This window comes from Mytilus trossulus, unplaced genomic scaffold (genome assembly GCF_036588685.1).
Source record: "Mytilus trossulus isolate FHL-02 unplaced genomic scaffold, PNRI_Mtr1.1.1.hap1 h1tg000164l___fragment_2___debris__unscaffolded, whole genome shotgun sequence".
In the NCBI taxonomy this organism is placed as follows: domain Eukaryota; kingdom Metazoa; phylum Mollusca; class Bivalvia; order Mytilida; family Mytilidae; genus Mytilus; species Mytilus trossulus.
The window spans coordinates 566,773-580,674 of NW_026963305.1; the positions used below are offsets into that span (position 1 = coordinate 566,773).

Sequence of the window (13,902 nt, forward strand, 5' to 3'; positions counted from 1 at the left end):
CAGGATTATAATTTTGAACGACAGACGCGCGTTTCGTCTACATAATACTCATCAGTGACGCTCATATCAAAATATCTATAAAGCCAATTTTTTATGTATTTTTTAATTTTGGAAGAATCCCTGTTGTTATTATTTGCTTGCCAACTATTTTTTATTCTTTAAGCCCTATCAAGACCCAAACATAAAGGTTAGTTGTCTAATTTAATATCTTAAAAAAAATCCAAATCAACAAAACTATTAATCTTACCCCCCAAAAAGAAAACTTTCTTGTCAGGGGGTGAATTATTTGAAAATAAGACGAGTTATCAGGTATCATCCTCTTCAACTTTTTACAGGTTTGGCTTAATAAATATTTTGATATGAGCGACACTGATGAGTCTTATGTAGACGAAACGCGCGTCTGGCGTACCTAATTATAATCATGGTACTTTTGATAACTATTTACACCACTGGGTCGATACCACTGCCGGTGGACGTTTCGTACCAGAGAGCATCACCAGCCCAGTAGTCAACACTTCGGTGTTGACATGAATATCAATAATGTGGTCAATTTTACAAATTTCCTGTTTACAAAACTTAGAATTTTTCGAAAAACTAAGGATTTTCTTATCCCAGGCATTACCTTAGCCGTAACTTTTTGGAAATTTGGATCCATAATGCTCTTCAACACATGTTTGGCTTAATAAATATTTTGATATGAGCGTCACTGATGAGACTTATGTAGGCGAAACACGCGTCTGGAGTACTAAATTATAATCCTTGTACCTTTGATAACTATATTCAAAACAAGTACAGAGTTTTTTTTGGAAGAAATAGTCAATTTATTGTAATTAAAAATTAATGTTCTGGAAGAACATTTTTTCATGATTTCCAAGACTGTTTTTTTGTTTTTATTTCCTTCTTCATTGTAGCTCTTTTGACTACAGTCAATTAGATATTCGTAGTTTCAGTTTTCTATATGTCATTCAGATCTCCTATTACTATTAAAATTCTTTTGATTCAAAGTGACTATCTAAAACTGATTCTTTTTCCTTATATCAAATTTACAATTATACAGATTAATTGTAGGGAGTTTAAGAACAATGGAATCAGAAAAAAAGTACCAAATAAAATACTAATCTTAAGATCATTAAGGACGCAATATGAAAATGTTTAATCAGATTATTTCTTTATAGCATATACCGAATATCCAATCGTGAGGTTCAAAATCTTCTCGCAAAAAAAAGGTGGCGGAAGGAAAAAAACAAAACACTTAAATCCCAATTGAAGGTCTTATCAGCATAACATTATCAATTATCGATAAGATGCTACCTGCAGTTTTCTTAAAATTGGCCTTCAACCATTGGTTTCTTCATACTGATTACAAAGATATTAGATGATTTCTATATACTTTTGTCTGAAGTAAGGGAGACAATTTGCTTCCTCAAAATGACATCTTGCTAAAAAACAAAATCACCCCCCCCCCCCAAAAAAAAAAAGAAAGAAAAATATCTAATAATAGGAGATTTTCACCAACATTTCGATAATGAAGGATTATATTTTAGAAGCGTTGTTAGAAAATAGCACTTTCAGTGTCAAACAATGGCATGAACTCGCAATTCGGAGTACGATTTAAGTGCTGTCCTACATATAACGGGTATATCAAAATATCATAACTATTGATCATTGAGTATCTCTGGATAACATCCCATGATGTCTAGAAACACAAAGAATGAAATCACAACAGAAATAATAACTCCTCCGAGTAAACCTAAGGCTTTGGATGAGTACCTTTCGTCAGGAGCACTCACTATCGATCTGAAGTACTCTGTAATAAAAAGTATTCATTAATAGATGTTTGAAAAAATGTAAAAATGTATCAGTGAAGAAATCAAAAGCACATAGTATAATTCTACGATTTATTTTGAAGATAGATAACCGAAGCAATAAAATCTTTCTGAGTCTTCATACTATATACGAGAAAAAGCCCAAGGTTCATTAACGACACAACACATTTAAATGTTTCATATATGTGCATTGTAATATGTTCATTCTTAAATTCAACAAGGCAATAACTGGTCTGGACCTGTGTCGCTGTATTTAGTTGGTTACGGTAACACGTATACTGTAGCATAACAGATGATTTCTTTCAAGCTTGAATCTAACTTGCATTGTACAATAAGTGTAGCAAAATTTCAAACTATCCGAACCTGCAAACCGGTAATAGCTGAAGGACTGGTTTCAAAAAATGCTTTCTCTCTCAACTCGGGACGCTCTAGCTAAATTTAAAATCATTCCATTCTATAGAAGCCAAGAAAAGCTTTGACAAAAGTTGGACGGGTACATGAATTAAGACAGAGAAAAGCAATCATGACCTGTTTTCACTGTTGGATACACAGGTGACAATGAAATTTTGTCGGTCACTTGATTTACATTTGCCGAAAGACACATTTAAAAAGAGAAAAAACACGATTGCCCTTAAAATTATTTCACACTAGAAATATTTTCAAAAAGTGTTTAAATGTTTACTTTTAAATTACTATACAGTTTCACACAATAAAATGATTGATTTCTCTTTATATATTGACAATACAGCATAACCTAAACACTCTTCTTACTTTTTGTACTTTTTGGTGTAACAGTAAGTTCTTGCTTAAGCTTAGCTACTTTATCTTGGAGAACACTTTCGGCCATTGTAGTCTGCTCAACCGCAATTTCGGTTGTAGTTTCTGGTACAGAACCGCTGTTCTGAGGTAAATAGCAGTAGGTATTTTCATTTAATTGTACTGGTGGTGATTGTACCACGGGACATTCATAGGAATCAACTGTAAAATTAAAGTTGAACACCCTTTAATTTACAAAAATAATATACAACTTTCATCTACACAGTGTACATTGTATCATGTACTTCATTGCATCAACATTTCAGTCTTTGTATCAAAAGAAATTTATTTGTGTGCTTTTTAGGAAAACATTATTGTTTTGTTTCATGGTGTCTCCAGATGCATTATTTCTTGATGGTTCCCGTAGCTTTAGTCTCAATGTATCTTCTACTAGATATGTGCATTCCTTATGTTTAAATAGTTATCAAAGGTACCAGGATTATAATTTAGTACGCCAGACGCGCGTTTCGTCTACAAAAGACTCATCAGTGACGCTCATATCAAAATATTTATAAAGCCAAACAAGTACAAAGTTGAAGAGCATTGCGGATCCAAAATTCCACAACGCTGTGCAAAATACAGCTAAGGTAAGAAAATCCTTAGTTTTTCAAGCTTAATTAAAAGTGCCTATCGATTACTGTCTTTCATAAACGTTAAGAATTAAAACCCAGGTGGAAATATGCACTGAACATGAAGATTAAGCTGTCAAGGGGAAAATATTTCTTATAAAAAAAAGATGTGGCATGATTGTCGATGAGACAACTCTCCACAAGAGATCAAAATGACACAGACATTACCAACTATAGGTCACTGTGCAGCCTTCAACATTGCGCAAAGCTTACACCGCATAGTCAGCTATATAAGGCCTCGAAATGACAATGTAAAGTCATTCAAACGGGGAAACTAACGGACTTATTTATGTTAAAAAATAATATGTTAATAAATTAACGAAAAACAAATATGTTACACATAAACAAACGACAAACACTGAATAACATGCATGTATAATTAATCGGCATCCCAATGGGAACAAACTGTGCCCCTCTACTTGCTGACTTGTTTCTTTATTATTATGAGGCTGACTTCATGCAGGAACTTCTTAGGAAGAAAGATAAGAAGTTAGCAATATCCTTTAACTCTACTTTCCGCTATATAGATGACGTTCTTTCACTAAACAATTCAAAATTTGGTGACTATGTGGATCGCATCTATCCCATCGAATTGGAGATAAAGGATACTACAGATACAGTTAAGTCGGCTTCATATCTTGACTTACATCTAGAAATTGACAATGAGGGTCGGTTGAAGACAAACTACACGACAAAAGAGATGATTTCAGCTTTCCAATTGTGAACTTTCCATTTCTAAGTAGCAACATTCCAGCAGCACCTGCATACAGGGTATATATCTCCCAATTGATACGATATTCCCGTGCTTGCATTTCCTATCATGATTTTCTTGATAGAGGGTTACTGCTCACAAGGAAGCTATTAAACCAAGAGTTCCAAATGGTGAAGTTGAAATCATTCCTTCGTAAATTTTACGGACGCCATCACGAGTTGGTTGACCGTTATGGAATAACCGTTTCACAAATGATATCGGATATGTTCCTTACGTCGTAACTACAATCCCCTTCCCTTTCATGAATTTGACCTACCAAATTAGACTATTTACCGGATTTGTAATCACATAAGCAACACGACGGGTGCCGCATGTGGAGCAGGATCTGCTTACCCTTCCGGAGCACCTGAGATCACCCCTAGTTTTTGGTGGGGTTCGTGTTGTTTATTCTTTAGTTTTCTATGTTGTGTCATGTGTACTATTGTTTTTCTGTTTATCTTTTTCATTTTTAACCATGGCGTTGTCAGTTTGTTTTAGATTTATGAGTTTGACTGTCCCTTTGGTATCTTTCGTCCCTCTTTTAAGGACGATGCACGGCATAGGAACCAATTCAAATTGTAGTTCTCGATCGGTTAGCAACATTTGCTTGAAAAGACATTAAGCTCAAGAATACTTATAACTTCATATCAAATGATATTCCTTACTTGACCCAATGTTTGGGTACTACATTAAGAAGTTTATGAATTAGATACTTACGTTTAACAAATATTGCCAAGGTGTCTGCAAGAATATCATTTCTGTCTGAAATGTACGTAAGATATATAGGAGTCACATGTCAGTGCGTTATATTTTCATCTCTTTTCATTCAAGATTAAAAGAAATAGTATAGTTATGCAAGATGATGAAGATGAATGGCTGCTTAAACGTCTAGCGGTTTTTATTCACGATGTATATATAATTATCCATATAATATGAGTTATAAATCATAAAACAGTTTAGAATGTTGTAAGTGCGATATTCTACTCTTTATTGACTTTCAAAAGGTAGTCATACTTTTATTGAAAAAGAAATTTGGTACTCAATATGTTTTCTGAACGCAATTGCAAGGTGGAAAGTTGCATTGTTTTTTTCGATATGAAAGGCAAATTTTGGAGTAGAATTGCTGGATAGCTATTTATAGAGGATAATTGATGGAAAGCTTTTTACAGATAAGAATTGCAGGATAGCTATCTATAATATAAAGGAAAATTCCAAATATATATTCACAGAATATATATTCATATTGCAGATTTTTCGAAAGAGAATTGCAGGATATCTTAACATTAATAGTAAATCATCAATTATTATGATAAATAAATTAATAAAACCACCAGGCATACTGTACCATTTGAATATTGACTGCTTGTAGTTTGCGGACTGAAGATAATAAACGGTTTCTGAGGTAGGTATAAGTGTTCCCAGTCACAAAGCCCGTAGCTGTATATATCGGATACAAACAACCAGCCTTTATCACAGCAACATCCACCATAGTTAGAATTGATGAAGAATCGACGGTAAAACTGGGTCTGTAAGTTGCCTACATACGCCGTATGCCTGAGTTGGAAAATTATTTAAGTGGTCATCAAATTTTAAAACAGAAATAGACAGCGTATTCGCTTATTTGATAATCTTCACTACAGATGGGAAATGAATAAAAAGTTAAAATAAATTGTCAAACCTATCATTAATATTTATATGATCTTTGTTACGTTAAGGTAGCACAATACAAAGATTTTTTTTCTTCCAATCATTAACATTTGAAATGCTGTAACTTTCTTATGAATGTATAGAAAATAATATAAGAGGTTCATATAGATAGATAAAAGATTAATCTTTTAAATGAATGTAATATTTTTATTATGCAATCATTATGTAATCAATTATTATGTAATTAGTGGCAAAATCTGGGTAAGGTCACTTGAATGAATTTAGCTCTTTCATCTCTTTAACTATACAGACAATTTTAACGAAATCTTAATCAACACATTATGAGCTTCAAAAGGGTGTCTCAGATTGTCTCTATGGTATTCTATTCTCTCATAAATCTTCAATTAGTGAAACATCCTAACCACATAAAAAAAGATAATGTTTAATTAGGTGTAAAATTTGTTCTATACATTCTATCTGAAATCTGAGACATCCTTTTGTAGATAATGGCCATAGGAACAACATATAATAAAATCAAGCCTCTAGAGATACCTATGCAGAAGCTTATTTCATTTGAAAGTGGAAATTTGGTGAATAATATTTTAGACACAGTTAATTGGTTACATAATTGTTTCATAATGCTAACAATGCATTAATTTGAAAGAGTAATCTGTTAGCTATCCAAAACTATCACTTTTATAAATTTTCAAGCATTATTAAGAAAGTTACAGCATTTTAAAACTTAGTAGTTGGAGTTATAAAAAAATCTTTGTATTGTGCTACCTTAAATTACCATGTGCAAATGTTCATGAACTCGCAATTGAAAAGAAGATTTATCTATAAATATACATTGTGTGTCCACAGTGCTTTTCTGGATTTACTATCACCAGAAACGCTCCCATATACTAGATATTATGAATATTAGATATTAAAAAGAAATGTTTAAATAATAAAACAAAAGTGTTCAGCTATACAATCAAAACGAACATAAATATAATAGCACTATTTATCACAACTCAGCTATGCACGAAGGAGTTTAGTTTTCTAGATAGTTTTGTAAGTTATCATTGCGGAATACAAGAATATCAGTACAGAAGTAGTTACTCTTGAACTGACGATAACATTCAGAAATAACAGTCCCTAGCAGTAATATCGATAAGCTGATACTAATTGCACTCTAAATGTAATGCAATTCATAATAACTACATTTACCCGTTGATACTGAAATAGTTTACTGTTGTTGATTGGTCAAGGTCAGTGTAACTTGTATTAAGTAGTCTGTTTTTCCCGAACCAGTTTGTCCCACTGCTCCCTACTCCGTTGAAAAGGAAAAATGCTCTTTCGGTACCGTTCTTGTATACTGAGACTTTCACCTGTAGTCATAAAAAACTCGTATCATTGTAAGCACAGTTGAGGTAACAAGTCATGACGAAAATTACATGACATATCTTATATGTGATAGTACAACGCTTTTGATAACTACGAGGATCTAGACATGATGCCCTGATTTGACTGCGTTCCTTTAATTTTTTATGGCATTTTCTTCATCTTTAGATATAACGCTTTATTCTGTAAAATCTAATGAAAAGATTTTATTGAACTTCTATGTCCTGTCATGTAATGTTATCATTTTAATGTTATATCTAACAGTGTCATACAAGCGGGAGGTTTGGCATGCCATAAAATCAGGTTCAACCCACCATTTGTCTTAAAATGTCCTGTACAAAGTCAGGAGAATGGCCATTGCTATATTCTAGTTCGTTATCGTGTGTGTTACATTTTAATGTTTTGTTTCTGTTGTGTCGTAGTTATCCTCCTCTTATATTTGATGCGTTTCCCTCAGTTTTAGTTTGTAACCAGGATTTGTTTTTTTTGTCAATAAATTTATGAATTTCGAACAGCGGTATACTACTGTTGTCTTTATTTACTTGATTATTCATTAATCGTTTCTGGTATCAGCATTGGATTGCCTTACATTGTTTTCATTATTGTTCTTTACATCCAATTATTTTTGGTTTTTTATTTTGTTTGTTCATTTATGCTCTATCCTTTTTTTTTTTAAATTTTAGCTGTATTTTCTTCTTCTGTAAACCGCATGTCATACAAGTGAGAGGCTTGGAGATATCAGACCAGGTTCAGTCTATCATTTTTTACATTTGTGAATGCCTGTACTATATCAGGAATATGACAGTTGTTGTCCATTCGTTTGATGTATTTTATCAGTTTTTTTTGGTATCTGATTAGGAACTTTCCGTTTTGAATTTCATAGTAGTTCGGTATTTTTGTTATTTTACATTTTATTACCAATCGAGACAATTATATATCTACTTTCGAAGAAATGTTGCCACGACGACAGTGTACTGACTACATCTACCATACCTGGTTTATCTGTAGTGAATCCCAGGAATTAATAATGTCTGATTTGAAATGTTGTTTGATTGGTGTTATAAGGGATTGTGCTTCACTATTGTTCATATTAAGCGTGCCAGTTCCCATATAAAGGTCGTAAAAACTACCTGCACCTGTAGTATAAAACGAAAAGGTCAAAATAAAACCACTTATATCGTTCAATATCAACTTTCTTTTGGGAAGTTACAACTTTACTCTCAGAGCACAATGCTCAATGATAATCAATTTCTGGAACAAATAACCAAAACCATGCAAATAACGAGGTATTACTTGTTTGGCGCCGAGATGAAATTGATAGTTCACAAACAGAAGTACCGACTCAGTGGTCAAAACAAAACAAGCAATAGAGGGTAGAGCTTGGGTGTTTCGACCAAGTGGTTCGCTTCGACAAGCTAATCATACAACCGTACTTTGCATATTGACCCCGATTTTGCTATTTGTTTTAAAACAAGTCACAACATGAACACATTTCTCCGGAAAAAGATACTTATTTGTAAGGGGGTTATCCTCAAAACAATGAAACACTAGAATTACATAGAAAAGATTATGTAGTATGATTGCCAATGAGACAACTCTCCACACGATACCAAATGAAACAGAAATTAACAACATAAGTCACCGATCCGTGTTCAACAATGAGCAAAGTCCATACCGCATTGCATGTATACATTATATAAAAAAGAAGATGTGGTATGATTGCCAATGAGACAACTGTCCACAAGAGACCAAACTGACATTTACAACTATAGGTCAACATACGGCCTTCAACAATGAGCAAAACCCATACTGCATAGTCAGTAGGTTCTTTGATAGAAAAGGCCCCGATAAGACAATGTAAAACGATTAAAACGAGAAAACTAACGGCCTTATTTATATCAAAAAAAATTAACGAAAAACAAATATGTAACACATAAACAAACGACAACCACTGAATTACAGGCCCCTGACTTGGGACAGGCACATACATAAATAATGTGGCGGGGTTAAACATGTTAGCGGGATCCCAACCCCCTTACCTGGGACAGTGGTATAACAGTACAACATAAGAACGAACTATAAAAATCAGATGAAGAAGGTTTAACCAATCAGATGGACAAAAATACAAGTGGGCGTTGCCGGGTTTCATTATGTTCGTTATGTAAAAATGGCACAAGTTCATAAATATTAACGTTTTATTCTGACATTAATTATCATCAACGATTTAAGGACAAATACTCAAATGTTCCGAAAGAAAAATACTCTAATATTGTTATGCTTACCTCCAGTTGCCACTTTGAATACAAGTTTCCAATCCTTTGTAGTCCCAGTACATATGTTAATCACCATCATCATCAAAACTGGAACTGCAAAAATGTCAAACATGTTTTAATCGGGTTAACAAGGTACATTTAGGCTTTGCTCATTGTTGAAGGTCGTATGGTGACCATTAGTTGTTAACTTTTATGTCATTTGGTGTCAAGTGGCGAATTGTCTCAATCAAAGAAAGCATAACACATCTGCTTTTTATATTCTTATTATAGATATAAGAAGAATTGGTATGAATACCAACAGGACAGCTCTCCATCCAAGTCGCAGTTTATAAAAGTAACTCATATAGGTCAAAGTACGGATTTCAACACGGATAACACTGAGCAGCAAGCTATAAAGGGCCCAAATAATTGACAAGTGTAAAATCATTCAAGTGTGAAAAACAACTGTCTATATAAAAAACGAAAAACGAGGATCACTTATGAACAACATAAACAATCGACAACTACTACTGACTGTTCTATGTTTGTTTATGGTTTCATTACTAGTGAGAATTGGGTATCGCTTAATATCAATCCGAGTTATCTAATTTCAATATAATAATAAACGGGCCTTCTGTGACCGGAATTCGGAATACACAGGGTCCGGTTTACAAAGGGTATTTTAACAAAGACTTTGAATGGAAAAATATGGGACTTTCATTTTCGGCCGGAATGGACAGGAAACCGGTTTATTTAGGGTCCGGTTTAATCAAGTTTGACTGTACAATTCAAATTAAATACCGAGAGTTGCTATTAAGCGATATCCATTTTTTCGTATCAAAATCCGTGCCGTATGATACGAGAAATATCTTTTCATGCAACAAATAGATAATAGGTCACATCCATATTTGCAATAAACGTTAAAAGATGGAACAGAGATTAGTTGTAAATAATTAATTAACTATATTTTTTTCAATTTTATATTTAATTAAGAGAACAAGTAATCCTTAATTTAATATATCCAGTTAACCGGAAGAACAAAAATAAGGGTATCCCTACGTATACAATTAAAACAACACATCCCTAAAGTGACAATGACTCGTCCTTATAGAGAACAATTCGTTCTAACAGAGACAAACACAATCCCTATACGGGCCTTCAGGGACAACAACCAATCTAGTAAATGACAACAACACGTTCATACAGAGACAACAATCCCTACACAGACAAAAAGCCATCCGTCTAAAAATTACAACTCATTCCTTCTGGGAAAAACAACCAATCGCTACAGTGACAAAAAAATTGTATCTGAAGATAAAACCGCTATCATAACAGAGAGTTGGTTTAACTTGTTCGAACAAGTTAAAATGGCAAAATGGTAACATAAATTCAATCAAATCAAATGTAAACTAAATTTTATTAAATGTTTATTTAAAGCCTCTGACACAGGTTATAATTATTTCAACATCCCTTACTATTATTAAAATGATATTTACCAGTTATGTCCAGCATCATGCCAAGCATTTCAAGTGATTCGAAAATTCTGGTTGATAGTATACATATATATATATATAAAAAATCATTGATTGTTTTTTTTTATTAGAAAGATTCGAATAGGAGTATACCTGTATAACAGTATAAATCCCAAATCGACCAAATGGAAATATCTTGTCAAAACTTTAATTGTAAAGCATTTTCATTATAATCAATACAGGCGATTTATGTTATTACAATGAATATTTGCTTTTAGCTAGCCTGTACTTAGTAATAAATTTTAGATACACAACTTCTAATAAAACTAATGAGATATTTGTATAAATTAAAAAATCAACAGTAAAAATATCTCCCGTATTTAACAATTATATGCAATGAAAATATATACAATGGGTTGAACTATTGATCGTTGTGATAACATGAAACAACGTATATAACAAAAAATGGTTCTTTGTCACAACAATTGATATAATTTCCAAACGCATCAGTTTGGAAATTATATCAATTTTTGTGACAATTAAAGACTATCGAGTATGGTCGGTTTCATGTTGTTACGAATCTGAACAATTCAGCTCTTTCTCAACGAACAATGAATAATGCTGTACAATGTTAAAGTACATATTCAACGCATTTAGTACGAAGGCGTCATGAGATGACTTGAAAGCTTGACCTTGTGTAATGAAAAAAATACATATATTGGCTGGATGCAGATGGACCAAACAATTTATAAGTGATTAACAATATAATAGAAGAAGATGTGGTATGAATGTCAATGAGTTACTGTGGATTCATTATTATTCGTCGGATACCAATTTTCGTGGGTTTCGTGGGTACAGGTAAACCACGAATTCAAATGTTCAACGAATATCATGTTTTCAATAGGCTTTGTATACAGAGAGTGGCAAAACCACGAAATCAAATATCCACGAATATGTAAGTTTTCAGTAATCCACGAAAATAAATGAATCCACAGTATGTTTTAAACTTTCAAAAATCAAACAAATAATTTAAAACATATTTTATTGTTAAAAAATGACAAATGGATTATTAAGATTACTTGTCATTGACACTCATACCACATCTTTCTTTATGTATAAACACAAGTTTTTTTTATTTTAACTTAATAACGTGTTCTCCAAGAAATTTCTTATAAGTATTCGAGGTCGAACGAGTTGGGAAATAACACATCGTAAGAAAAAAAGTAAAATAACAAAAATATCGAACTCCAAGGAATATTCAGAATGGGGAGTCCTGAATGAAATGGCAAAATCAAAATGTGTAAACACATCAAACTAACGGATAACAACGGTCATGTTCTTGACTTTGATCAAATAAAAGAAAGGATAAAAAGATCAACATTGTTCAAAAATGACAAATTAACAAAAAAAATGTTTGAACGCTAATCACTTTTCCTATCCTTCCTAACAGTAATGTCAAACAATGAAATAATTGCAAAATCAAATAATAAAAGGACAAAAGATCAAAGATTGGATCTAAAAGTACTTGAAGAATAAATGTAGTTAGGTTGAAACCATTCCCTTACGTTAGACAGCAGTGTAACAACACAACACCAGGGAAAAAAACCGGTTAAAATCAGCCCGACAGAACTATACCTTTTTTATAAACGTATGTTTTATTGAGATAATTTATCCTCTCATGATGAATTTATAAATCATTTATATTTTGTTGCTGAAATTTAAATAGAAATTCTAATACTTGAGATGACAACCAAAAGTCAGTGTTCTTATTCTTAGAGGATATTTAGACGATGTATCAAATTTCAAAGTAATATAAAACCAGTTCTTGCAATTATATTGCTATCAAAACTATTAAAACAATGAATGTATGTGCGTTTTTACGATTATAACGACTCCATAACGTATTATCAACAATCAATATCTCATTCAGCCATTGTAAGTCGCAAGCTAATTAACTTCTTATTGTCGACGATTAACGGATCGAGACATTGATAATCAACACAAAGCACGTGACAAATAAGTGAATTGATAGAGCCATGATATATTTTTTCTTTAATTTCGCACACGTTTAAAATTTACAGTTAACAATGCATATGTACCCAATGATATATATATATAAGCATTGCGTGTGCATTTTGGTCTTGCCGCTATCTAATTTACAATCGAAATGATCTCAAAAGACTGCCGACGGTCACTTAACCCAATATAAACATAAACAATTATAGAAATATGTAGCGATCTCGTGCAATTGGACTATTATAGATCTGTTCCATTTCATATTATAGTTTAAGAAAATAGGCTAATAACCGTTTTTACATGTATAAGAATGATTTTGTTGTAAGCTGAATCGGTCAACGAAATGGTTCTTCTTTGTTCCACTTTCCTTTAAATGTCTGAACACGAATAATTCGTACGTAAAATGAGTACGGATTCAATAAGGTCAAATTATTCACTAATAATTTATGAGCGATCTTGGATCACTTTTTTGGACAAAATTGAACCAATTGGTTATTTAATGAAATCATAATTCCATTATTTCATTTTTATTAATGATTGAAAAAAAAAATCATATTCTAGTTTTTCATATCTTATAAGTAATGCCCATTCAATGTAATTTATCCATGCACTAAAATAGTACCTTAAAATCCTGTTTAGAAGAGCTCTATTTTTATGAAGTATTGTATTACATTTTATATATATCGATTATACTTATTGAAGAGATGAACACTGACTATCAAAACCTTGAATTATTGACAGATATATTCGGATTAAAATGATTATTCATATAAAAGGATGTTTTATATGAAACAAAAAACATATGCTATTCAATGAAATGAATTTAAATGACCGACTGGAAGTCATGAATAATTAAACAAACGCAAATATCAATTATCAGACTCAAAATACAATCAACGTTTATACATGGTACTTCCTGGTATTTAGTAAATAAGACAACAGGATCGTGTTCTGTTCATTACAGAATATCTATTAAGGTGACTCGGGACTATTTAAAGTTTCTGTCAGAAATGCCGTATTTTTGTTATTTTAATCTTTACAGATGGTGATTCAAATTGGTAAAAAAAAATAGGCCATTTAGGCTCAGAATTTTAATTTGAAGAGGTA

At 32.3% G+C, this 13,902-nt stretch overlaps 1 protein-coding gene across 1 annotated transcript; it reads right to left on the bottom strand.

Annotated features, from left to right (window-relative positions):
* Positions 1-1,655: 1,655 nt before the first annotated feature.
* Positions 1,656-6,571, bottom strand: LOC134700589 (uncharacterized). The gene is made up of 5 exons (XM_063561968.1): positions 6,519-6,571; positions 5,368-5,576; positions 4,740-4,784; positions 2,598-2,804; positions 1,656-1,807 (listed from the first exon to the last, which is right to left on the bottom strand). The coding sequence occupies exons 1-5, from the start codon at positions 6,569-6,571 to the stop codon at positions 1,656-1,658; spliced, it is 666 nt and encodes a 221-aa protein (XP_063418038.1).
* Between the last annotated feature and the right edge of the window lie 7,331 nt (positions 6,572-13,902).

Excerpts from the sequence above, each read along its gene's own strand:
- LOC134700589 (XM_063561968.1), bottom strand. The coding sequence starts at position 6,571 with ATGGGAGCGTTTCTGGTGATAGTAAATCCAGAAAAGCACTGTGGACAC. Across the intron at positions 4,785-5,367 it reads AAGCAGTCAATATTCAAATG|ACAGAAATGATATTCTTGCA; the intron begins GTACAGTATGCC and ends CGTACATTTCAG. Across the intron at positions 1,808-2,597 it reads TACACCAAAAAGTACAAAAA|AGTACTTCAGATCGATAGTG; the intron begins GTAAGAAGAGTG and ends TTTTTATTACAG.